The sequence below is a fragment of the Rhizophagus irregularis genome, chromosome 31 (assembly GCF_026210795.1).
Source record: "Rhizophagus irregularis chromosome 31, complete sequence".
NCBI classification, from domain to species: Eukaryota; Fungi; Glomeromycota; class Glomeromycetes; order Glomerales; family Glomeraceae; genus Rhizophagus; species Rhizophagus irregularis.
Window position 1 is genome coordinate 1,458,210 of NC_089459.1, and position 26,083 is coordinate 1,484,292.

At 28.7% G+C, this 26,083-nt stretch overlaps 9 protein-coding genes across 9 annotated transcripts; 5 read left to right on the forward strand and 4 right to left on the reverse strand.

Annotated features, from left to right (window-relative positions):
• Positions 1-3: 3 nt before the first annotated feature.
• OCT59_022415 (uncharacterized protein) lies at positions 4-3,314 on the reverse strand (the record flags this gene model as incomplete). Its single annotated transcript, XM_066144788.1, has 17 exons — positions 4-160; positions 233-301; positions 374-638; positions 737-934; positions 1,003-1,114; positions 1,174-1,533; positions 1,619-1,758; positions 1,829-1,890; positions 1,964-2,063; positions 2,138-2,183; positions 2,252-2,335; positions 2,408-2,520; positions 2,601-2,655; positions 2,728-2,799; positions 2,880-2,959; positions 3,038-3,182; positions 3,258-3,314. The coding sequence occupies 17 exons, from the start codon at positions 3,312-3,314 to the stop codon at positions 4-6; spliced, it is 2,115 nt and encodes a 704-aa protein (XP_066006215.1).
• Positions 3,315-4,276: 962 nt separating this feature from the next.
• Positions 4,277-5,701, forward strand: OCT59_022416 (uncharacterized protein; the record flags this gene model as incomplete). The annotated part of the gene is made up of 5 exons (XM_025319221.2): positions 4,277-4,562; positions 4,628-4,700; positions 4,782-4,850; positions 4,922-4,993; positions 5,059-5,701. The coding sequence occupies 5 exons, from the start codon at positions 4,277-4,279 to the stop codon at positions 5,450-5,452; spliced, it is 894 nt and encodes a 297-aa protein (XP_025174271.1). The 3' UTR covers positions 5,453-5,701.
• Positions 5,435-6,880, reverse strand: OCT59_022417 (uncharacterized protein; the record flags this gene model as incomplete). Its single annotated transcript, XM_025319222.2, has 6 exons — positions 5,435-6,073; positions 6,143-6,262; positions 6,326-6,428; positions 6,505-6,632; positions 6,700-6,716; positions 6,793-6,880. 6 exons carry the CDS (start codon positions 6,878-6,880, stop codon positions 5,804-5,806), a joined length of 726 nt encoding a protein of 241 aa, XP_025174272.1. The 3' UTR covers positions 5,435-5,803.
• A 142-nt stretch (positions 6,881-7,022) lies between these two features.
• Positions 7,023-8,525, forward strand: OCT59_022418 (uncharacterized protein). Its single transcript, XM_025319223.1, has 5 exons — positions 7,023-7,403; positions 7,492-7,754; positions 7,847-8,002; positions 8,082-8,175; positions 8,253-8,525. Exons 1-5 carry the CDS (start codon positions 7,077-7,079, stop codon positions 8,391-8,393), a joined length of 981 nt encoding a protein of 326 aa, XP_025174273.1. The 5' UTR covers positions 7,023-7,076; the 3' UTR covers positions 8,394-8,525.
• A 1,411-nt stretch (positions 8,526-9,936) lies between these two features.
• OCT59_022419 (uncharacterized protein) lies at positions 9,937-14,280 on the forward strand (the record flags this gene model as incomplete). The annotated part of the gene is made up of 17 exons (XM_025319224.2): positions 9,937-10,610; positions 10,679-10,979; positions 11,048-11,230; positions 11,296-11,350; positions 11,426-11,497; positions 11,570-11,746; positions 11,817-11,901; positions 11,972-12,124; positions 12,202-12,380; positions 12,453-12,616; positions 12,693-12,808; positions 12,882-12,975; positions 13,048-13,202; positions 13,268-13,388; positions 13,456-13,667; positions 13,741-13,993; positions 14,068-14,280. 17 exons carry the CDS (start codon positions 9,937-9,939, stop codon positions 14,185-14,187), a joined length of 3,114 nt encoding a protein of 1,037 aa, XP_025174274.2. The 3' UTR covers positions 14,188-14,280.
• Positions 14,268-16,475, reverse strand: OCT59_022420 (uncharacterized protein; the record flags this gene model as incomplete). The annotated part of the gene is made up of 8 exons (XM_025330533.2): positions 14,268-14,527; positions 14,615-14,918; positions 15,008-15,291; positions 15,373-15,560; positions 15,638-15,818; positions 15,913-16,079; positions 16,159-16,259; positions 16,368-16,475. 8 exons carry the CDS (start codon positions 16,473-16,475, stop codon positions 14,394-14,396), a joined length of 1,467 nt encoding a protein of 488 aa, XP_025174275.1. The 3' UTR covers positions 14,268-14,393.
• A 230-nt stretch (positions 16,476-16,705) lies between these two features.
• OCT59_022421 (uncharacterized protein) lies at positions 16,706-17,792 on the forward strand. Its single transcript, XM_025319225.2, has 3 exons — positions 16,706-16,982; positions 17,116-17,426; positions 17,505-17,792. The coding sequence occupies exons 1-3, from the start codon at positions 16,765-16,767 to the stop codon at positions 17,642-17,644; spliced, it is 669 nt and encodes a 222-aa protein (XP_025174276.1). The 5' UTR covers positions 16,706-16,764; the 3' UTR covers positions 17,645-17,792.
• Positions 17,783-21,998, reverse strand: OCT59_022422 (uncharacterized protein; the record flags this gene model as incomplete). Its single annotated transcript, XM_025326806.2, has 7 exons — positions 17,783-18,107; positions 18,182-18,486; positions 18,567-18,679; positions 18,760-18,835; positions 18,925-20,790; positions 20,864-21,546; positions 21,621-21,998. The coding sequence occupies 7 exons, from the start codon at positions 21,996-21,998 to the stop codon at positions 17,965-17,967; spliced, it is 3,564 nt and encodes a 1,187-aa protein (XP_025174277.1). The 3' UTR covers positions 17,783-17,964.
• A 397-nt stretch (positions 21,999-22,395) lies between these two features.
• Positions 22,396-24,442, forward strand: OCT59_022423 (Aspartate aminotransferase mitochondrial; the record flags this gene model as incomplete). The annotated part of the gene is made up of 8 exons (XM_025319226.2): positions 22,396-22,492; positions 22,617-22,747; positions 22,842-22,970; positions 23,054-23,275; positions 23,349-23,453; positions 23,536-23,852; positions 23,932-24,085; positions 24,166-24,442. The coding sequence occupies 8 exons, from the start codon at positions 22,396-22,398 to the stop codon at positions 24,286-24,288; spliced, it is 1,278 nt and encodes a 425-aa protein (XP_025174278.1). The 3' UTR covers positions 24,289-24,442.
• Between the last annotated feature and the right edge of the window lie 1,641 nt (positions 24,443-26,083).

The following is a 26,083-nucleotide window of genomic DNA, read 5'->3' on the forward strand; positions in this document are numbered from 1 at the left end:
AATTTAACTACTAAATTCCAATAATTTTTCATTTATGTCTTCAGAAACAGAATTATGTGTTTTTAAAGTCATTAAAGCAATATATTGTGCAACTTCAATAATTTTATCAATTTTTGTTTCACCATGTAATATGAATCCAGATACTAAGGTTCCAACAACACTATAAGGATAAAATAAATTATTTAATAAATAAATTAATATAAATTAATCAACCCAGTTTACATTCATTTACCTATCACCAGCTCCTGTGACATTAACAATCTCATTTTTATCAAATTTTATTGGTTTAAAATATTTCAATCTATATTTATAACAAAGAATTAATAAATAATCATTATAAATATACAATAATAAATAAAATTTTAAAATATACCTTAACCCACTTTTTCCATTCTTTTCTTTTATAATAATTTCATTTTTCTTATTTTTTTTTGAAATACCTTTATTTAAATCTTTTAAAAATTGTGCTAATAATATACCATTTTCACCTAATTTTACTATAATATTAGGTATATATGGTAAAAAATGTAAAGTTTGTACAAATGATTCACTTATTAATTGAGTATCTAATTGACAATCAATTAATGAATTAATCAAAACTTCAATTGTAGGATTGTGTATAGATAAATTTCCAATATCTATTTCAATAAAACAAAAAAATTTATATATTAGTAAATAAATAGATTAACTAATTAATCTAGTTAAGTAAAAAACTTAAATAATAATAAAACAATACCATATTCATTAATCCTTTTAACCCATTCACTATTTAAATCAAATAAACCATTTTTATATGCTGTAAAATACATTGTTTTCAATTCAAAACTATTTGGTGAAATATATTTTAATGATTGTGATGATAATAATTGAATAAATTGTTCATAATTTTCCAATAATTTTAAAGATTTTGATATAGAAGTTGTTTCAAAAAATGCTTATAAGAAATATAAAAGTTAATAATTTGAACAAATTCAATAAATATAATAAAATATAATCACTTACTTGATATATTATAAGTTTTACAAGTATTTAAAATATTATATATGCATCCTGCAGAAATATTTCCATCAAAACAAACTAATTTTGGTTTGCCCATCTTAATTGTTTGGCTAATCTATAAACATATAAATTTAATTAAAAATATAAAAAATACCAAAATTTAAACTTTTTTACCTTATCAGATGATAAATAATCAAATATTTTCATATCAGCAACAGCACAGATTAAATTTCCACTGGAATCATGTATTGCATTATATACTGCAGTTGACTCGTTATTGATAATTTGTAGTCCACCAGTTTCCATTCCAATTTTTTCAAACTTAGTTTTTAACCAATTTCCACTTAAGTCATTTCCAATTGCTGATATAAATAATGGATTGACTCCAAGCCTAAATGATGTTTCTGCAATATTTCTTCCTACTCCTCCAATAGATTGCCTTATTGTACCGGGTGATGATGTTTTAACATAATCAGTAATGAAAGGATCTAATGTCGATGTAATGTCAACTGCTGTTCCACCAACTATTATTAACTTGTGAATATTTTACCAACAATATATTTATTTGTATTATTATTTTATGTTTATAATAATTATATTAATAAAAACAAAATTTTACCTCTTGATTAAATATTGACGAAGTTGACGGTTTTTCATATTCTTGTAAGAAAGGTGCTGGAACCTTTTTTTTAAACTCGCCTTTTAATTCTAGTTTAGAATTTCCATTAATTTTTGCATTATTCTTTACTAACGGAATATCTGTATAAAACAAAAATAATGGTTAATATATTTATTAAATATTTTTTTGTTTTCCTACTTGTGTACATACTTGATTTTAAAGAATATGCTTGATTAATTCTTAATGATACCCCATTATTTTCACTAATTTCTCTAAAAAAAGCATATATCAAAATAAAATATTGCAATTGAAAATATTGATAAAATCAATAATAGATATAATTACTTTGCTTCAGCTAAAGTGGTATCTATTGTTCTTTGTGTTTCATCAGAATTAGCAGTTGATATTGGGGTTGATATGGCCAATCCACTATTTGTACTTGCATCTAGTATTGATAGAAAAATATTTAAGTAAATACAGTAAATACCTAAAATTTTTTGACAAATAAATTAAACATACTTATTAAACCAACACTCTCTTTGATAGATTTTAAATTTAATTGACTCTGATATTAAGGAAAATCAATTCATTAATATTCAATATACAGACTCTAATTAAAAAAAAATCAACTACCTTGAATCCATTCTTTAGAATAAAAAGGGCTTGAAAATATTTTTTTATTTCACCAAATATTGATACTAATACACCTTGGGTTTCCTTGCCATTCAAGAGTTAATTTCAATATAATTGGCAATTAACATCTACAAATATTTAATATAAATTTCTCACCAAATATTCTAAAGTTTCCCTGATATTCCAAATTGATTTGATTCTTGCACCTGTACATACAACGGCTATAGGAATTCTTTCTAATTCGACCAAATCAGTACTTAAATCCGTGACTACTTGTGAAGATAAACGAAAAATAAGTTACTATTACATTTTGCAACTCCAAATTCCACAGGTAAAGAAATCTTAATACCCGCGCGATAAGCTGTAAATATTGATCTAGAAAATGTTGAAGTCTCTATTAATTCCTAAATTAAAAAAAGAAAATTATCGTCTACATATGTATAAACAACTCGTATCGATAAATCAATTTCGTTTACATGTGAAGCACGAAAATTTTTTCTTGTCTCTAGCTCTCTTCGCGCAAATGTTTCTAGCCTATTACGATAAGCCTATATAGATTGAGCAATTTAAAAATCAATGTATAATGCAGCACTTTACTATTATGATGTCTGATAAATGACTTACCTACATTAATTTTTCCGTCTAAAGTGGCTGTAGTCGCAGGTTTATTGCCAGTTACTATTGCTAAATTCTGAGGATACGGCACACCTTAAATAAATAAACGGAAAACATAAAAAGTTTTTCTATTTCCGTTTAAAAAAAGTATTTTAACATTATTTACTTTACCATGACTTATAGTAGATTCTAAAATTATAACGGGTCTATTTTTTTGCAAAGTTTCTAAAACTTTGGAGCCATAAGCACATTCCTTATAATATATTGTTGAGCTGTAATATCTTTTCAAAGAGGTAATATATAGTTTATATGAAGTCTTTATAATAAGACGAGGAATTTTATTTAGAAACTTATTTTTTAAAAAAAATAACGTATTATTTCATTTAGTTACCAAATATTTTAATTTATTCGTTGACTTTTTGAAAATGCGAAAATATAAAGTCGACATTCTAATGAAGGAAAGAAATTTTTTGATTGTCGTACACAGGTTTTGAACTTAATTGTATAGTTTTGTGTAACATTCCAACCTATTTCGCGTCTCGCGCGCGGCTTTATAATAATTAATTACCTCTTACAAATATTACCAACCCAAACAAACCCTCTCATTAAACTTTTAACAAATTGGCATGAAACTTTAATCCTGTTGACAAATCTCAGTTTTTCATTTACCAAAAAATTTCGTATGTTAACTATCGTTTTTTTTTGTTTATCTTACTGTACGAAAAAATAATATCTAGCACAATATTCAAAAAAATACTCTACTGTAGAAAAAATGAGCTGCGTAAAGGTGAAATTGTTAAAATAAACCTTTACAAACCTTTACAACTAATTTTGTCAATGTCTGATCTTTCGATATACCGATATACTATTAAAAACTTGATATACCGATAAAATTTTATTTTCCCACTATATGTGAGGACATATAAATATCGGTATAACTTTGATATAACGATATTTTCTAAAAATTTCATATATGTCCCGACATATCGTTATATAAAGGTTTGACTGTATACATTTATAAAAAAGTAGTGGGATCGTCCATTAGTCATTAGGATATTATTATGATTGGAGCCGATATTTTTATTTGTTTATTTTTACGAAATATAGTAAGTTTCCATTGATAATCTTTTTAGTTGTTTATGTACATCTGGTTGGCCTTGTTAATTTCTAGTAATTTCCTATTTCCTTATGTAAATATGGTTAGGCAATATAATGATATAACAAAAAGTTCCGTAAACTTCCGATTTATCTTTTATAAATCTAACTCCTATAAGGCTAAAACTTCCCTCCTTAAAAGAACAAAGACATATTAGAGAAACTTTTTTTTCGAGTTATAAAGTCTATTTATTTTTTAAATAACAAATAGTTTTAAGTATTTCAAAGACTATTAATTTACCTTAGAACTAAACAATGCGACCACGTTTAATTATTCTTGTTCGACATGGTCAATCAGAAGCTAATGTTGACATTTCTATTCATCGTACAATTCCCGATCACAAAATTAAGTTGACACAATTGGGAGTGGAACAAGCTATTAAAGCCGGGAGCCGTCTTAATGAATTGCTTAAACCTGAAGATACTGTTCAATTTTATGTTAGTCCTTACTTGAGAACTAGACAAACGTTTGAATGTATGTCTAAAGCATTAGATAAGGGAAGGTGGAGAGATTATGAAGAACCAAGATTAAGAGAACAAGGTAAGGAATTAAGATATATATCCATTAATTGCATTTAACTTTATTGATTTTATTATTTCATGTAGACTGGGGAAATTTTCAAGGACCACCAGAGGAAATGGCAAGGATCAAAATGGAAAGAGCATCTTACGGTCATTTGTTAGTATTTTTTATAATTTCATGTTTTTTAATCATTTCATAATTTGTTTATAAAAAAGTAATTGTCCGTCTCATTTATAGCTTTTATCGTATACCGAACGGCGAAAGCGGTGCAGACGTATATGATAGGATATCTACTTTCCAAGAGACGTGAGCTAATATCATTTTTATTATTTAGCTTAATCGATTAATTTAAACTTAATAAATTTGTTTGACTTTAGCCTACATCGTGCTTTCGCTTCTCCTAACTTTCCTTCTGTTCTGGTAATTGTCACTCATGGATTGCTATCAAGGTAAAAAACAAAATCTTTAAATATCATATATAACATCTGTATTCTAATTATCAAAGAACTTTCAGATTATTTGTAATGCGTTGGTTTCATTGGTCTGTTGAAGAATTTGAATCGTTAGAAAATTTGCGCTGTTGTGAGTTTGTAATCATGGAAAAAAATGAAGAAACAAATAAGTACAAGTTGAAGACAAAATTTAGAAAGTGGAGTAATTTTGAGTCTCCCGGACATTTTGATGATGAGGATGATGAAGGTAATAATAAATACTTAACTCCGAATGGAAAAAGATTTTTAAATGGACATTCGAGAAGTTATAGTGCTGACACGGGAGGAGAATTCAGCAGTGAGGATGTTATGGGTGATTCATCAGAATCGGATGAGAGAAGTGTGAATTCATCGTCAATTAGTATAAATGAAGAGATTATATTGAAAACTGAAGTAATTGAAGTCGATAACAAATAGACTTTTATTTATTAATTACTCATCATACAATCATTTTTAAATAGATCAAAGCATTATTTTGTATTAATATATTAAATAATTTAGATTGTATAAATCTAATTTAATTAATCAATTTTTTTTTTATATTATAACTAGAATAATTATTATAAAATAAATGTTTAATGACAGATATAATTTTGTTAAGCAATATTAAATACCCGACGATCTCTATGCATGTAATGTAATGTATATGAATAAAGGATGATTTACAAATAAATTCACTTCCATAACACTCATAATAAGCGATCTTTCTTGATGCCAAATAATTAATTGATATATTTAAATTAAAATATTCTGTTCTCACTTATTAAATTAATTCTTATCCGAAAGAGAACGATAAAATGCATTATTGGCGTTTTCGAGATCAAATAATAATTGTCGAATTTGTCCTTCATCAATTTCATCACAGGCTTTCATTCCATTTAATGTAATTAACCAATTTCTAACTTTTGCTTTACCCTCAAAATCGGCGGGTAACGAACTAACATTGTTTAAACTTTGCATTAATTCACCAAGCATAGGATGCAGTTCATCTACAGCCTTCATGCCTAGTTTCAACGCGTCCATAGTGGTAATAAAATGCTAAAAAATCAAAATAATAAGAATTCTTATATTATTGCAATAATAAATAAAAGCAAAATTGAAACTTACATGCACTGTTTCAGCAACATATTGTGCAAATTTACTGTTATCATGTCCAGCGCCAGTGGGATGTTCAATAGTAGCTGGTACTCCTATTTTGAACCGATTTACCGCTGCTGGACATTCTAACTGAAATAATAATGAGTTTAATCCGAGAAATATAAATATAAAAATCAAAGTGTAAATTAATACCTTATATTCATTCATAAACTTTTCAACATCTGTTACGGAATCACGCACCAAATTTAGTGCCGTTTTATACTGTGCTATTAATCGTGCACAAGCTTGTGTATATCTATAAAGTATTGCGATTAATTTATTAGTCATAAAGGAATCCAATTTGAAAACAATATATATATAACTAAGCTTACTCGTCAGCGGTGACAGAATCCCTAACATATGCTTTCTCTAAATGTTCCATTGTTACAATAATGGCATACAAATCCGCCAAATTCTCGTATTTTTCCCTGTCTTTATTGTTGGTATATAATCTAACTTCCTACAATAGAATTGAAAATTTACTTACGTTTAGCTTGGAAAATTTGAAAGGTAGGAAATGACTTTACCTCATCAAGCACAAAATCTTAGATAAAAGAAGAATGAATAATTAATAACAAGTTATGTAATTCTTATTTTAATGGAAAATAAAGAAACCTTACTGTGTTCTGAAGGAACAGGAGAAAATGAGGCTGTTATTGGAGGTCCATAGGCTGTGAGATAACTAAAGCTCGCTGGCGTATTAGCCATTATTAAATTTTATTATTTATTAGAAAAATAGCCATTGTTAAATTTTAAAATAAACAGTTCGAGAATGAACGTGAAAATGATCAGCCAATCACCATTGTCCAAGTAGATATTTGTTCAACATCGGCAGATATATTTCACTTTCGATATTTTCTTTCTCGACAAATATAACACACCCATATAACTTAGTCACTTCAAAATGTATAATCAAAACAATCCACCTAACTATCCCTATTATTCACAACAACAACATTCGACTTCTCCTCCTCCATTACAACACCCAATTCCCACTCACCCACCTATTCAAATGCGAGACCCTCCGTCTTCACCCTCTCCTCCTACGCAACAGAGAATGACGCATCAACAACAACATATTCCACATCAACATCCGCATCAACATCCACATCAGCAACATATACAACAAGTATCAACCGATTATAATATGTGGAATGATGCTACCACGCAAATGGGAATGCAATTTGGGAGATCTGCAATGATGGCAGGAAGTGAATATGTCGAGAAAAATGTAAATATTACCTTTAAACATAATGCATGCTATATTAATTCTTTATTGTTTTTTACTTGTGTGGTAACTTTCTGGTTATGTTATGTAGATTAACCGATATGTTAATTATCCTGCTTTAAAATATTATTTTAAAGTAAATAATTCATATGTAGCTCATAAAATAAGATTGTTGTTATTTCCATGGAGACATCGACCATGGTCACGACTTGTCAAACGATCTGAACAAAATGGACAAATGGAAGGATATAAACCACCCAGAGACGATATAAATTCACCAGATTTATATATACCGGTAATGGCGCTTGTAACATATGTGCTGCTTACAGGAATTGTTGCCGGCACTGAACACAAGTAAACTTTGATTTTCTTTCTTATGTAGATAATAGATTTAAATATTTTTAATATACATGTATTTATATATACACATACATACATATATTTAGATTTCATCCGAGAGATTTGGGAGTAAATGCTACAACTGCATTTTTCCTTATGATTCTAGAACTGGCTTTTATAAAAGGAGGATGTTACTTATTAAATATTACTTCTGAAACTAGTATATTGGATGTATTGGCATATTCAGGATATAAGTTTATTGGGTATTAATTTTATGTCTATTTTCATTTCTTCACATTAGTACCTTTTCTAATTGAAATATTAATTTTCATGGTTATTCAGTGTTATCATTACTTTGCTTGTTAGTTTAATAGCGCCTTTTTGGATTGTTTTAGCAACTTTCATCTATACAGTTGCAGCAAATGGGTTTTTCTTGGTATTTATTACTTACCCCCTAAAATTGGTTTGATATTTTCCTTACCTTTTATTTATTTATTTTTGATTATATTATAGTTACGGTCACTTAAATATGTTGTTTTGCCTGATACAACAACAACAAATACTGTCAATGTTCCACAACGACAAAGAAGAATTCATTTTCTTTTCCTCGTAGCGGCTCTTCAATTTGTCTTTATGTATTTCCTTATAAAATAATTTATTTAGAAGAGAGAAAAAACTTTTTTATATTTGGAATAATGTGATAATATTAAAAAATCTTTATGATTTGTAATTAAAATGATTTTTATTATTTATATGTGTATAATAAATTTATCAGTCTTATAATTTAAAAATTATAAAAAATCTCTATAAAATTTATTTAATGAATTAAATTTTAATATAGTTATGCCAATTTAATAACCAATCACCAAAAAGATAACTCTATTACCAATTCCAAGGGGGAGTTGATTAGTTCTTTCGATTAAATTTAGAGTTCCGTTAGCATTGTTAGCATTTAAAGATATAAATGCTGATATATTGTATTCCTTAACTTTTTACAATATTATGCATCTATCAATGCTAAAGTCACGAAAATACCATCATTCGACGCGTCTTAATGCGACGAATTCAATGAGCTGTATTTTACGGGGGGTTTAAGTTTCAGGATTTCGAAATTTTATTATAGTTCCAACAAGATAACAAATATATACTAAATTCAGAACTGAATAATTTTTGAGTGTTTTTACAGGATAATCTTATAAAAATAGAAAGAAAAAATTAGCCTTTTTCTTCAAACTCGAAGTTCCTTTCGAACAAGATTACTTACTATTATATTAAGAGTATATTTAGCCAGAACTAACAATAATTATTCAAAAATGATTTGAAATGAGCATTGCAAAGGTCAGGATCAAAAATCAAGGAATATTTATGAGTGTCCTTAAAAAAGATCTCTGATATTTATCTTATTAAGTTCTTACGATGCAAAATAATTGGAAATTTCAATAACAGTTGTGTTCGATTTTATATCGTATATTTGCATATAAGAAATTTTCGCTTTTTTCTGGTTGTTACAGTATTTGATCAACGAGCTTTAAGAAATTGGCAACCATTTTTAAATTTCATGTCTAATACTGAATAACGAATTTCAAACATTGAATACAACATCTTCCTATATAATTATCATATTTGTAAGTTGTTTGTCTTAATTTTTATAGTCATGAATTTAATTATGAAACATTAAAAAGGAGGAAAATTTTCGAGAGTTATTTTTTTTTTTTGACAAAATAATATTGTGCGAATGATCTTTGAATATTCGAGGCGTGTTTGTAAAGTAATTCCAGATATTTTTTTTCTGTTGGTTAACTTTTCCCTTTAATCATATATTGTACGAATAAATTGTTAGCAAGCCGGTTTTTAATGATTTCTTGAAGGAAGAATGTTCGCGTGCAACATACGAGAATTAGGTAATTTCTTATGTAGTTAGTTTTATTTCACCTTTGGCCGGAAATAATGGTACTATGATATGTAACATAAAATTAGAAAGATTAGATATTCCCTGAATTTACACGTTTTTAATTTACTTTTTTATAAATTAGGATGATCAATGTCAAACGCGTTACTCGATCGAGAAAAAGATCATGTTTCTAGAGCATTTGCATTTGCTATATATCATATCGAAAATTTTTCTCGATCATTATGATCGTTAGATATTTCTTGATAGAATACCTTATAAAAAAAAAGCCTGTTTTACACGTAAACTATGTCGGAAAGTCCAAGTAGAAATAGAAATGAAAATAACACTCCTGAAAGAGAACAGCCTTCTTCCCCTCAAACTATGAGTGATGCTATGTTAGAAAGCCCAAATAGAAATAGAAATGAAAATAACACTCCTGAAAGAGAACAGCCTTCTTCCCCTCAAACTATGAGTGATGCTATGTTAGAAAGCCCAAATAGAAATAGAAATGAAAATAACACTCCTGAAAGAGAACAACATTTTTCCCCTCAAACTATGAGTGATGCTATGTTAGAAAGCCCAAATAGAAATGAAAACGAAAATAACACTTCTGAAAGAGAACAACGTCGTTCTCTCACCCAAACAATTAGTGATGCTGCAGATTCAACTAGGAATTTTATATCAAATGCTTTAGGTCTGAGACAAGAACAGGATAATATGAGTACTCCGACACATCTTCGAACTGAAAATTATTCAAATGTTCATACGCCTCGTAATCTTTTGTCTCCCGCAACCGTGGCTTCTTCTTTGGCGACTCCTAGATCGATATCATCACCGAGGACTCCACGTAGATCACAAATATCACATGATAATACGCCGCGAAAATCACAAACTTCTACACCACGTAGACGAATCAATACCAATCCTGAAAACTTAGCTGAAAATCCCGATAATGATCTCTTGAAAGAGTATTATGAGGGGTAACGATTATATTACGCGTATATTATCAATGAAAATATTTAAACAAACCAGTTTTCTTTTTTGTTAGAATAAAATCTGGCTCAGCTACACCAAGGACCCCAAGAAGGCAACAACGTCGTGGTGATATTCACAGCGCTCGTTCTGCTAAGCGTCTCATTGATCTCGATATCCAAAAAGGTGACGAAGATGTGACGATGCTCGAAGCTGAAGAAAAGATAACAACGGATCAGATTTGGGGCACCACTATTAAAGTTGAAGAAGTTAGAAAAAGTTTTAAAAAATTTCTCAAAGAATTTAAATTGTCAGATCTGAGTCGTAGAAATGGAAGATCTGATGATGACCCATTTTACATTGAATATTTGAAAATTGTAAGTTTCAAATTCTTTTGCATTATGTATATATTTAAATTAATTTATGATTTTAATTTATTTATTAGATTGAAAGAACAGAAGAATTTAAATTTAATCTAGATACTCAAAATCTTCTCGCGTTTGAAGATACACACAAATTATATTATCAAATTGTGCGATATCCTCAAGAAATAATTCCGATACTTGACTATGTTGTTGCGCAAATGTACACAGAACTGCATGAAAAGGAACCAAAAGAAGATATAAGAGTATTTCGGGTTTAATTTTGTGAACTGCTTTTTTTAGAAATGATTTATTAAAATTTTTTATATAGGTTCGTCCTTATAACCTTGGAATTTCTAAAAATATGCGTGAATTGAATCCATCGGGTAATCTCTATGAACACGTCATTGTAATAATAACTTATTTTTTCAGAAATATGTATAACTCTTTAAATTTTTTAGATATTGATCAATTGGTCTGTATTAAAGGTCTTTTAATTCGATCATCTCCTATTCTTCCCGAAATGGCTGTCGGTACGTCACTAATTTTCTTTATTTCATGATTATTCGAGTTATTTTTCTTACAGCGAATTTATATTTATATAGCTTTCTTTCGATGTTCAATATGCGATAAGTCTGTTGAAGTTGAAGTAGATCGTAGCAAGATTGATGAGCCATCCAGATGTCCTCGAAAGCAATGTAATTCATCCGGTACAATGGTTTTGATTCACAATAGATCTATTTTTAAAGATAAACAAGTATGTCGATTACAGGAAACGCCAGGTAGATATAATTATTCTTATCTAAAATTAGATTCTGGCTAATTATTAACATAATAACCGCTATTTTCCAGATTGTATTCCTGATGGTCAGACTCCACACACTATTTCTTTATGTTTATATGATAATTTAGTTGACATTGCACGTCCTGGTGATAAGTAAGTTAACGCTTTAATTAGCATAAATAAGCTTAAAGTTTAAAATAATGACTTTTTTTCTTGGAAATAGGATCGAGTTAACCGCTATATATCGGTCATCTCCAATTCGTGTCAATAATCGACAACGCACAATTAAGTCTTTGTTTAAGACATATCTTGATGTTGTGCATATTAGAAGATCTGAAAATATTCACGAAAATGGAGATAATGATTTTACGCAAATGTAATTAAGAATGAGTCTTGCTATTATGTTAGATGTTCATGATTTTATATAATTGATTAATTGATATAAATAATTAGATATCATGGGCTTGAAGATGAAAATAAGGAAGTAGAAAATGTACAAGAAGGATTTAGTCATGATCATTTTAGTCGTGATCAAAAACGAAAACAACTAACATTTACAGAGGCTGATATACAATATTTCAAAGAATTATCAAAAAATCCTCTTTTATATGAAACTCTTGCACATTCTTTAGGTAATGATTCAATTCGAATTATTTGAATGGATTAATAGATTTTAATTAACTACTTATTCATTTTAATTTAAGCCCCTAGTATTTTTGGAATGGATGATGTGAAAAAAGGTATTCTTTTGCAATTATTTGGTGGCACTAATAAACTATTTAGGAAATCTGGTTCACCACGTTTTAGAGGAGACATAAATGTTCTTTTGGTCGGTGATCCTGGTACTAGTAAGTCACAAATGCTTCAGGTAAAGCTACGCATATTTTTGGGACATTAGTATTTTTTAATTTTTTTCTCAAAAAAAAAAAATAATAATTTTATAGTACGTACATAAAATTGTACCACGTGGGATTTATACCTCCGGTAAAGGTTCATCTGCTGTTGGTTTAACGGCATATGTGACAAGAGATCCGGATACGAAACAAATGGTTTTGGAAAGGTGCGCAGCAAATAAAATTAATGATATAATACAGTATTATAATCTTTTTAATTAAATTATATACACAATGTAGTGGTGCATTGGTTTTAAGTGATGGTGGAGTATGTTGCATTGACGAGTTTGATAAGATGTCAGATGGTACACGTGCCGTTCTTCATGAAGTAATGGTTAGTATATTAAAAAAGCTTTTTAATTTATAATTACAGCAATTAAATTTAAAAATCTTATTTATAATAAAGGAACAACAAACAGTCTCGGTTGCAAAAGCAGGAATTATTACTACTCTTAATGCACGAACATCTATTCTCGCTTCTGCTAATCCTATTGATTCAAAGTATGATCCAAAGAAATCTATAGTGAGAAACATCGATTTACCACCAACTTTAATGTCTAGGTAATATACGCATCATGGTTTTTAAGTAATTTCAAAAATGTGACAACTTAAATAATATTTTATAGGTTTGACCTCATTTATCTTGTACTGGATAAGATTGACAAACAGGCTGATTGGGAACTTGCAACACATTTAGTATCTTTATATGCTGAAGATTCTCCTTTCTCAGCTAGTGTCAATATTTTGGTGAGCAAAGAAAATGACAACTTTTTTATTTCCAACTCAACCCATTAAAACCATTTTTTTTATTTAGCCTGTTGAAACCTTAGCAAAATATATTCACTACGCTCGTATTCATTATAATCCAATCATTGGAAACGATGAAGCGCATAAAGCATTAGTTGATGCATATGTATCTTTACGAAGACTAGGGCAAGACCCGCGTTCTTCAGAAAATATAGTTACAGCAACTACTAGACAATTAGAATCTATGATTCGATTAGCTGAAGCCCATGCTCGTATGAGGTAATCGTACTATTCTTTATTCTGAAGTTCTACAATTTAGATTCTATTAATGAATGTTGATATTTTTCTATAGGTTGTCGAATACTGTTGAAATGGCTGATGTTGAAGAAGCTGAACGACTTCTTAGAGAAGCTATAAAACTTTCAGCCTTGGATCCCGAGACTGGAAGAATAGATTTAGATTTGATTACAACAGGACATGGAAGCTATGAGAGACGTTTGTTAACTGTTATGCGCGAAGCATTCCAAAAGATGCTGAATCGTCGAAATATAACGAGTATCAATTGGAAGAAGGCATTAGAAGATTTTAACGAACAATCTGATGTAGTAAGTAATAATAACACAAGAAAACATATGAAACTTCATGAAAAGCCCATTAATATATATTTTATTTTACATAGAAAATTAACGAAAAACAATTTGAGACCATGGTAAATTCTTTAGAACAAGAAGGAATATTGAGACTGGCCGGAAATGGAAATGATCGCGAAATAATAACTTTAAATGAAGATGATGAGTAAATGCTTGTATAAAAAATATTCAATAAATAAAAAAAAAAAGTAATTTTTGTCATTGTTAAAAGAATTCGTGCATAATAAATAAATTCACGATATAATAATAAAAAATCGCGTATTATTTATATGAAGCTGCCTTATATTGATTAATAAAGCTTTAAGCTTGTCTATCTTTATATATATACTGTATATAATATATATGAATGAAATTATTATAATAATCCTTGTCTCTTTAAATCGTCGTAAGTCTTTTTATTAAATACATTTCCCTCTTGATCCTCAAATTCTTCCATCGTATCTGCTTTAAATTCATCAGTTTTACCCGTACTTTTGAGTTTCTCCCATACTATAAAATTTAAGAAAGTTATTAACATATTACGGAATAGCACAAGAAATACAATATGGAGATAATCCAACCCTAAGATATACTTACAAGCATAAGCATCTTCGATTAATGTAATTTCATGAAAATGACGGGTGTTAGGTATTCCCAAACATCTCATTCCATGAGCATGTCTCCATTCTTGAAAATGCCTATCGAATGCTTTCCTTCCCATATATACGTAATTGCCACAAATTTCGCATGGATACTCAACACCAAGACCATGTAATTTATAAAGCCAATATGGAATTGGCTTACCATCCCAACCAAGAGGTAATTTAAGTGGATTGTAAATTTTATCTTCATCTTCTGATTCTGATTCTACATCATCCACTTCTTCCGTCTCTAATTCCATCTTATTAAAAATAAGGGAATAATTTAAGCATGAAATAATTTAATAATAATAATAAATTAATGAATTAATGAATTTGGATTATTACTTACTCTTCGTTCACGATCAGTTAAAGCTCGTTTTCTTTCAACATTGGCTTTAGTATCTTCACGTTGAGAACCTAAAACTTCAGCGTATTTTTGTATCAATGCTTCAGTAAATGCAATTTCTTTTTCACGTTTATCTTTTCCTTCATCTACTTCTTTTTTTAATTTTTCATACGTTTCTGAATCTACTGATGTAATTCCTTTCTCTATCATTGATTTTGCGGATTTTATATGTTTTTTACTTTTCAAATGAGCATCATATACAGTCTTTTTTGAATAAGCTTTTTTACCTTTTAAAATAATGAGAAATGTTGATTTATTAAAAAAGGTGGATAATTGAATTTTAAAATTGTATTTAGTTAGATACTTACATGCCACGCAAAACAAATCAGTAGAATCATCATCTGCACCAATTTGTTTTTCCCACCCATGAACTTTGCCTTGTGCCCATTTTTCATTAAATTCTCTTTCAGCCTCATTCCTTATATCGTCTAAATTAGAAAGCGGTTTAACCCTTTTGAAAAAACTCTCTAAATAATTTTTCAATTCTTTCAAGTATCTATTGAATAGATTAAATTGTTAAAAATTGTAAAATAAATTTAACCATCTACAAAAAAAAAAAAAGCTTATATCTACTTGAGATATTCTCCATTATATTTATGTTCTTTTGGATAATCCGAAAAGTGATCAAATTCACTTAAATAAGTTAAATAATCAGTTTTTTTAAAATTTTTTAAATTTACGTATTGTTCATGAAGAGCATGTAAATCTAAAAAACGACCACTCCCTTCTTCACCCGAAAAAAGTTTATCAATTTCTAAAAGGAAAAAAGTACAACAGATTATATAATTAAATATAAGTTATATTTGTATGTATTATATATTAATTAAAAAATTATTATTTAATAATACCATCATCATCTCCATTTTGTTTAGACTGATTAATAAATTCCAATTCCAAAGGTTCAACAGTTTCATTAGGATATCTTCTATGATAATCTTTAATTGCTTTCAATCTACCGTAAAATTCACTAAATTCTGAAGTACCAGATAAAGCATCGATTTCAGTTTTTCGTGCTCTATAAATATAAAATAAAATAGAATAAAATATAATTAAAAGTTTTAAAATAATAATTGTTTGCTTTAATTGATAATTACCCGTCAGTATCCTCATATAACTCGTGTAAAAATTTACTTCTGGAACTAATTCTATCAAGGAAATCGCTAACTCTATGCTCTCGTATTAATCTTTCTTTATGCTGTTTGTAATTATTTTAAATAAAATATATTATCAAAGATTCAAATTTATTATTAAAAGTTTGAAAAAGAAAATAAAAAATTTTATTACTGATCAAAAAACTAAAAACTTGCAAACCAACAGATTTTGTTTCCTTAATAAATTGATCTACAATAGCTTGTTCTAAACGTTCAATTTCTTCATGAGCTTTTCTTTGTTGTTCTAAGATGCTTTCCATTGTGTTAAATATGAAATGAAAATTGGAAATAGAACGAAAAAAAAAATCGAGCAAAAACAAATCTATATAGATCCAGTGATGGACATATATATACAGTATAAATGAATTTTAGAATATGTCACATGACTATTTTGGCCAGAATTATGAAATTATGAAATAAATAAATACATAAAACTGCTGTGCTACTTTATACTATACGATGCACTGTTGATCAGTTAGAAACTCTGTTTATTATTTAATACTGTATTTTGAGTTTATTTCGGAACTTCTTTCAACTTCTTGAATAATTATGTCAGAATACAAACCAGAATCATCTACTTCACCTAAACCCTCAGAAGAGAAAAAAACCATGAGTGGTTTTTCAATGTCTATTCAATCAAGTAAAACGAAAATTTTAGGAAATAAAAGTGTTTTAAAGAAACGCAGAATAACTGACGATCAGGAAGAAGAAACAGAACGACAAACTATAGAGTACATTTCTGTGTTTGAAGATAAAAAATCTAAAAAGTAATTTTTTTTTTATAAATTATTCTTGATATGAATTTTTTGATTTATTTTTAAAACTAATGTCTTTTGATTTTGGTTTCCTAGTCTAGAAGGCATTATTTTAACAACAAAATTTTAATAATATTTTTTATAGTCTCAATCTAAAGAAAAAACAAACTCAATCAAGAACAACTAAGAAAAGTACAAATGAAAAAGATAATAAAGATTTAGATGCTCCAGAATATTTAACAAATAATGCTGGATTGTCTTTTGGTTTAAATATTACGAAAAAATCTACAAACAATCCAAAGGAAAAACGAGAGAGTATATTGGCAAAAATTAAGAATAGTCAAAAGAAAGAACAATTAAGTGATAACAAAGACAATAAAATTTTGTCAAATGAAAAACTTGAACCTGAACCTGAAAAATCATTAAAGGAACAAGCCTTGGAAGAACTTTTAAAAGGTTTGCTATGATGAAAATTAAACTCGTTAACTCGATAAAACATTACAAACAAGTTCTAATTATTATTATCTTTTTTAGAACCAGAAAAAGAGGAGACTATTGATGAGCCAGATGAGGAGCAAATAATTAGAAAGACATCGTTTAAATTGTTAAATGAAGATATAATTAAAGATAAAACACATTCTCGAAAACGAAATCGTAGTCCAAGCAGCGAGTAAATTAATTTAAATATAATTACATACTCGAAATTTTAATAATTCGGATTATATGAAATAAAATAATAGATGAGTTATTATATTGAACAATATCTGATTTTGTGCAGAAATAATAAATATATATTATATGGTGCCGTTCATTTCAATTTTGACATAATATATGCGTCAATTGAATTTTGAGTTTCAAATTTTATTTTCGAAAGTTGTGATATGTGACATTTATGTGACATTAAAAAATAAGTCAATAAACCGATCGATCACATTGACATATTTACCATGTGATATAAAGTGGCATATAAAAATATAATACATACAAAAGGGATTTACGAATAAATATCTTTCTGGGCAACTTTATCTTGACTAATAAAAGTTCGCCCTTGTTCTACACCAGGAACCAAATAAGAAATATCGTCCCATGGATGACGATATAAACCTTGTTTAAGCCTCTTTTGATCAAGAAAATGTCCTAAAAATTGGAGTAATTCATTATATTATTAAGTAAATAATTCGGAAAAATCGATAGACAAAATAAATACTTACCAGTAAAACCAATACTTCTCCCTAATACGAATAATCCATTTAAAGCTCCGATCTTAACATATTCTTCTGCCTCTTCTATACTAAAAGCACCAGATTCTCTTAATAAGTCAACAAAACAAACTGCAATTGCACCATCAAGGTTAAGAATTAAAGAATCTTTTTTGGCAGTAGTAATTTCTTCAACAGCCAAAGCATAATCAAGTAAAGGTGTTGCTGGAAAATTTCTTTTGGCATAATCTTTGATTATTTCAACACGAAGATCAGGGTTATTACGAGATTTAATTTTATGTCCTATACCGAGAATTCTGAATTAAACGAAATGATCAGGACAAAAGTATGTTAAGAATTTTTAGCTTTTAGCAATAATAAAATTAAAATAACTTACAATTTGTTTTGTCTACGCATTGAATTCACAAATTCTCGAGGTGTCAAGCTTTTGTCATATGCACTCTTAAACATTTCAGCTGCTCCATCAAGAGCACCACCAAATCTATCTCCCTATAAAAATTAGGTATAAAATTTAACAAATATAATGAAAAAAAAAACGAGTTAAATAATGTAAAACACGCTTAACATACAATTGTTAAAAGACCAGAACATAAACTTGATATAAGATCTTTTCCTGCTCGAGCAGTAACAATAGTATTGTGAGCACTAAATTTTTTTTTTAAAAAAAAATTTTTTTTTAGCTTAGCTAAAGAAATAAATTTAATCAATTAAAAATAACCATAAAATTAATATACCCAGAAACAGCAGGACCATGATCTGCGGTCAACATAAGTATCATTTCAATGAATTTACAAGCATATTCCGGCAATCTTCTCTTGAACCATAATAAACTCAAAACTCCACCAATACCAATATTTTCCTTGAATACATCGGAAATCCTCATTCCTGCATATAATAATTCTTGACCACGGTCATCACAAATAGTGGACACGAAACTTGCAGGTTTTCGAACCAATCCAATTTCTTGTGCCCAAGAATAATCAATAGGTATTTTAGGCGTTTCGGGTTCAGGTGCCACAATAATAGTGCCATCAGAAACAAGTTTCTGAAATGTTTCATGTAATGCCAAGGGTAATTTTTCAAATGTTTCTGAAACAATCGCACCAGCTTCTCTAAGGGCCTTGTTTTTTGCATCTGCAGTTTCGAGATCTGATTGTGCTAAAGCACCTGCATGACCAAATTGAACTTCGGTTGTAAACATTTTAGCACAAGTGCCAATACACCAGGCAATTAAAGGTTTTTTGATTCGTCCATCTTTAATGGCTTCACATACTTTATACTCTTCAACACCACCAACTTCTCCAAGTAAAACTAAGATTTTGCACTTTGAATCATTCTCAAAACGTAATAAATGATCAATAAAAGTTGATCCAGGATAACGATCACCACCAATTGCAATTCCCTCATAAACACCATCTGTTGTTCTTGAAATGATATTATTCAACTCATTGGACATACCACCTGATTTTGATACATAAGCAACTGAACCAGGTCTATATAATTTGGACGAAACAATATTATCCATCATTCCACCTGTATTACCAATTTTGAAACAACCTGGTTTAATACCACCAACAGTTGCAGGACCAATTATAAGAACATCTCTTTTATTGGCTTCATGGATAATTTGACGAGCACGACGTTCAGGAACACCTTCAGCAATAATGGCAATCGTTTTAATTTGATTAGAGTATTGAAAGAACTCAAAAGTAGAATCATAAACAGATCGGGAAGAAGCAAAATTCACAACCGTATCAACTTGGGGAAATTTTTCAATGGCATCTTTTGGATTATTGAAAACATGTAATAAGGTTTCCTTTGTACCCCAATAAAACTTTTGCATGTGATTTCCACCAAATGGATAAATCATAGCAGCAACCGAAGGTACTTGGCGTTTACACATATAATCAAAATCCAACATTCCTTGTACAGCACGTGGTTGCATTCCATAAACGAAGGTACGCGTTTCACTTGTGAAAATTGTATACCAAGGGCGTTGGATTATTTCGGGATTTTCAAAGTATGTCATCCTTTCACGTGGATTAGGTATAGGAGTTGTTGGTCTAGAATGAGTTTCTTTCGATTCTTCAGAAGTATCATTGGCAGCTTTCTTGCCTTTTGTTGAAGTTTCAAAATTTTTACTTTGAATATTTTTTTCTGATGAATCAATACTATTATTATTAAGACCTGATCCATGTCCCAACAAGGCTAAAGGTACAATTTCAGTAATATGTGTTTCTGGACCGAAAACCTTAATATCCACACCAATATCATCCCCTAATTGTCCCATTGCCCTTATCCCTTCTTGATAATTTGGTCCACCACGTCTTACAAAGATCTTAACTTTATGAGCAATTAATGGTTGTTTAAATTCTTGTAAAGCACGGATCAAACCTTTAAAAGTTACAGCAACATTGGTGAAATTAGCAATACCACCACCTATAATTAAAATTTTTCCATCAGGGTGCGGTACAGGGTTCCGAGTCATCAAATCAAAAATTGTTTTCGCATATTCATAAGTTTGTGTTTCAGACGGAGCTCCAGAATATTCACCATAATTGGCAAGTTCATGTGCAAATCCTAATGCAGCAATCGCATCACTTTTAAATATAATACGAGAATTAATAAAGATATGATTATATGATATATATATATATTTTAAATATATTTTACCTATAAACGACCGAAGCACCCCCACCAGCAATCATTGTCCATATCCTTCCATCCTTATTTAAAATTGTTAATTTCAATGATGCACCAGTTTTAGAATCTAATTCTTGAATATAAGCTTCCTCTTTTGTTAATTCTCGACCAAAGGGGGCAGGAAATTCTATAGGAGGTCCTTGATCAACATAAGTTTTAGTTAAATCATCATTAACTGCAAGACCTATGTTTTTCGGAGCACGAGCAATAGCCCATTTTGGTCCAACCTCAAATTCTCCTGTTTGATCCAATTTTGCAGCCAAATCAAGGTAGAATATTTTAGGAGTATCTTCAGTAGAAGTAGGATCAAGTACCACCAATGGGTTGATTTCAAGATATGTAAATTGTAAATCAACATACACGGCATATAACCGAGATATAAAATCTACCAAGACATCTTTCTTTTCGACTGGAACATTAACTAATAGTTTATCTTTGATTTCTTGAGAGCTTGGATATGTTTCATTAACAGGGATTAAAAGTTTTAATGCTTTAGCGTCAACATCACCAACTTCAATACCACCTTCATGGGTGAATAAAATATAATCCCCATCACGAACTGAATTTATATTAATATAATATTCAGTATCTGAAGGATGTGGTACGAATGGTTCAACAAGAAAAGTTTTCAAAACTCCAGTTACATTGTCAACCTAAAAAATAAATTAAATCATCATTTGGGTAGTACTAATATTAGGTGTCTATATATTCAATTCTTGAGATTTACCTTAACTTCTTTGCCAGCTTTTTCAGTAATCCATTCTTTAACCTGTTGCCAATCGGAGTTTAACAACAATAATCCAGATTTACCTCGTCTTTTTATAAGCTGATCAGGTTTAACTACTAATTTATCAGTTAACAACCATGGGTGTGTTTGCTCAAGAACATTAAGAGTTTGTTGAACGTGATTACTGAAAGCTAAAGAAGTATTATTAATGGAAATATCATTTAGTATGGAAATATCGAAAGTAACATGAGCTACTTTAGTAGCCGGTGGAACAAATTTAGAATTAGAAGCGTCACTTTCGAATAGAGAAGGAGAACGTAAAAGCCAATAAGCTAATAATAATTTTCCATCATATTCTCTAATGGCCTTCGCAGACATAATTAATTTTTATTAAATTAAATTTTTTTAAATAAAAAGTAAAAAAATTCACAATTAAAGGGAAGAGAAAAAATTTTTTTTCGAAAAATCACGTATAGTTTAAATTTAAAGAGTTGTTAAGGTTTAGTTGCAGATCAGCCCAGTGTTTGGGGTGGGAGTATTTTTTACTGATCATTCCTAAATTTTTCTCGAATGTAATTAAAATATTAAGAAAATTCAGTTTAGACGACTTTTTTATTTGTTGACGTCATAAATAGATTATCTGCATTTACATTGTAATACCAAAAAAAAAAATAAAATAAATAAATAAAAAAAGGAAATTCGTTTTTTTTTTTTTTTTTCATATTATATCATTATCTTTTTTATTTTTGTATTTAAAATTATCTTTTTATTTAAAATGTTATCTTCTTATCTTTCACGTACTTTAAAGTCTCCAGTAAAATATTCTGTCCCACTTCGTGCATTTATTACTAGTTGGGCACATGTACCTCAAGGTATATTATTCAAAAAAAAAAAGTGCAATTGAATTTTTTTAGTATTACATTTTATCGTAAAAAAAAAAAATTTCATATGTAATCATTTTATAAATTACTAAATTATGATATCATAATTTTAAAGGACCACCTGATGCCATCCTTGGTATTACGGATGCATATCGGAAGGATGACCATCCAAAAAAAATGAATTTGGGAGTTGGTGCATATAGGGATGATAATGGTAAACCTTATGTACTAAATTCAGTTAGAAAGGTTTGTTGTTTGTTTTTAAAGACAACTAACTATTTTAGAATAATAATAAACGTTTTAAATGGAAATCAATTTAATAATGTATAATATTAATTAGGCAGAACAATTAATTTTACAAGATAAACTTGATAAAGAGTATCTTGCAATCACTGGTCTTGCATCCTTTACTAAAGAAGCTGTACTCTTGGCTTACGGTAAAGACTCGGAACCTTTAAAAGAAGGAAGAGTAAGTTTGTTTTTTTTTTAAAAAAAAAAAATTACTGATTTAATAATCAAAGTACTTATATTTCAATAAAAAATTATTGTTAGATTTCTGTTACACAATCGATTTCTGGTACCGGTGCACTCCGAATCGGTGGTGTATTTTTAAATCGATTTTATCCTCATAATAAAAAAATATTTGTACCAATTCCCACATGGGGAAATCATGGTGCCGTATTTAAAGATTCTGGATTGGAAGTTGGACAATATAGATATTACGATAAATCAACTAATGGATTAGATTTTAAAGGATTTGTTGAGGATATCCAGGTAAAAATCTAATTAATTTAAATTGGTACATAATATTCACTTCATTTAACGATGAAAATATGATCCAAATTAGAACGCACCAGAAAATTCTATTTTCTTATTACATGCTTGCGCACATAATCCTACCGGAGTTGATCCGAGACCAAATCAATGGGATCAGATTTCCGAAATTATTAAAGTAATGATAAATAAATTTTATATAATAAATATTTTTATTTTATTTTTATAAAAAAAAAAAGATTAAAAATGCGTCAATGTAGGAACGTAAACATTTCGCCTTCTTTGATATGGCTTATCAAGGATTTGCTTCTGGAGATGCAGATCGCGATTCTTATGCAATTCGAAAATTTGTTTCTGATGGACATAAAATTTGCTTATCGCAATCATTTGCCAAAAATATGGGACTTTATGGAGAACGTGCTGGAGCATTCTCAATCATTTCAGGAAGTCCAAAAGAGAAAGAAGCGGTAGATTCGCAATTAAAGATTTTGATCAGACCAATGTATTCTAATCCTCCATTAAACGGGGCAAGAATTGCGAGTTATGTATTAAGTAACCCTGAATTAAAAAAGGAATGGTAAGAAATAATTTATTCTGACGATTCTGACGACTCTGTAGATTCTGACGATTTTTAATCATATGTAATTATCCGATAGGTTGGGCGAAGTTAAACTTATGGCCGATAGAATTATTACGATGCGTGATTTACTCAAAAAACATTTAGTAGAAGATTTTAAATCCAAACATAATTGGAACCATATTACAGATCAAATTGGCATGTTTTGTTATACGGGTTTAAAACCTGAACAGGTATGCTATAATAATTTTTATAAAAATAATATTTTGAAATAACTAATTTTTAATTATTATATGTACCTTTTATTTTAAAGGTTGAGCGACTCACAAAAGAATTCCATGTATATTTAACAAAAGACGGACGTATTTCGATTGCTGGCATTACCTCACACAATGTAGAATATTTAGCTAACGCAATTCATGAAGTAACAAGATAGACATTATACCATAAAGATTATTTATTTATTATTATGAATTTGCATATTTATTTTATGAGTATCTCCAATTCTCCATAAGAAAAAAAGATGCATAATAAAATACATATATATATAAATGATATGCGCTAAATAATTTAAGCAATTTGAAACCCGTAGAAAAAATTTGACTGGCAGATAACCGATTTGACTGGCAAATAAACAATTTAACTGACAGAGAAATCCATTTGACTGGCAGATAAACAATTTAACAGAGAAATCAATTTGACTGGCAGATAAACAATTTAACTTGCAGAAAAATCCATTTGACTGGCAGATAAACAATTTTATTTGCAGAAAAATCCATTTGACTGGCAGATAAACAATTTTATTTGCAGAAAAATCCATTTGACTGGTAGATCAACAATTTGGCTTATAGAAAATCCATTTGACTGGCAGATAAACAATTTGGCTGACAGAAAAATCAATTTGACTGGTAGATAAACAATTTAAAACAGAAAAAACAATAAACCAATTTGACCGGCAGATAAACCACAGAATTGAATTGTGCTTGATGGCGGATTTTCTGTCGTAAGATTCGCCGCATCCATGATTGTGCACTACATTCATACAGTAGTATCTAGTATGTAATAACCTAATCCTAATGGCTCTTGGCAATTTTGTTGATGGCGCATTGCCAATTTGCCATACTTGTGAGAATATTTTTTGTGGCTAAAAGGCTAATTACACAAAATGAATGAATGAATGAATGAATTTTTTAATTATATCAATTATATCCCTAAATTAACCGAAAAAAATTTTTTGGCGAATATATTGATTTTAACAAAGTGAATATAACGAAGGAAAAAACCGGCAATTACATTATAACATGATTCAGTTTTTTGATTCAGTTTAAAAAAAGTTAGTTTAAAGTTCTTAACCGCAGCAAGAAATAATTTTGTATGTGATCGGTATACCCAATGATCTCAATGATCTGATCTCATATGACTTAAAATCTTTTAGTATCAATGGGTGCACTGACCAACTGCCAACTAAAAAATTAATAATTGAGGTAAAACCATTGTTTATTTTTTTAATACCTTTTATACTAAAAATCTTTTGTTTATATTAATATATTTTTATCCTTTTTAAAATTAGTTTAACTGATGGAATCGATCATTGGTTATTAAAAAAAAAATGGCGGAAAATTTTACTGGAAAAAAAAATGTAAATGAAGAAATAATAATAATAATGTACGAAAAAAAAAAGTTTATTAATAGTTTATAATATAAAATTAAAAGAAGAAGAATTTTATAATAAATTAATAGAAAAAGTTTTTATAATAGTTAAAAGTTTTAATAGTTTATCATAGTTTTATAATAGTTTAAAAATAGTTTATTATAGTTTATTATAGTTTTTTGTAATAGTTTATAATATAATTTTTAATGAATAATTAAAATAATATTTATTTTTATACAAATTATAATAATTTATAAATTATGTACAATAGTTAATTATAATAGCTTCAGAGACTAGAACTAAATTATAAAACAATATCGAATAATAATGATTCGGAAGCAAAAATTAATAATTTAATAATTTGACGGTAAGAAAGACCAATGAATACATCCCCAAAGAGATTATCTGAATGGAGAGTTACCCACATTTCTGTGTCACCAATGGCTAACAAACAGATAAAAATTAAATTAAATGGATTCAATGAATTTCAATATAATGATTACCATAAATGGTAAAATGACGCATTCCATGGAAAACCCGACAAAAGATAAATGATTAGGTAAACAAAACAAATCTTAGT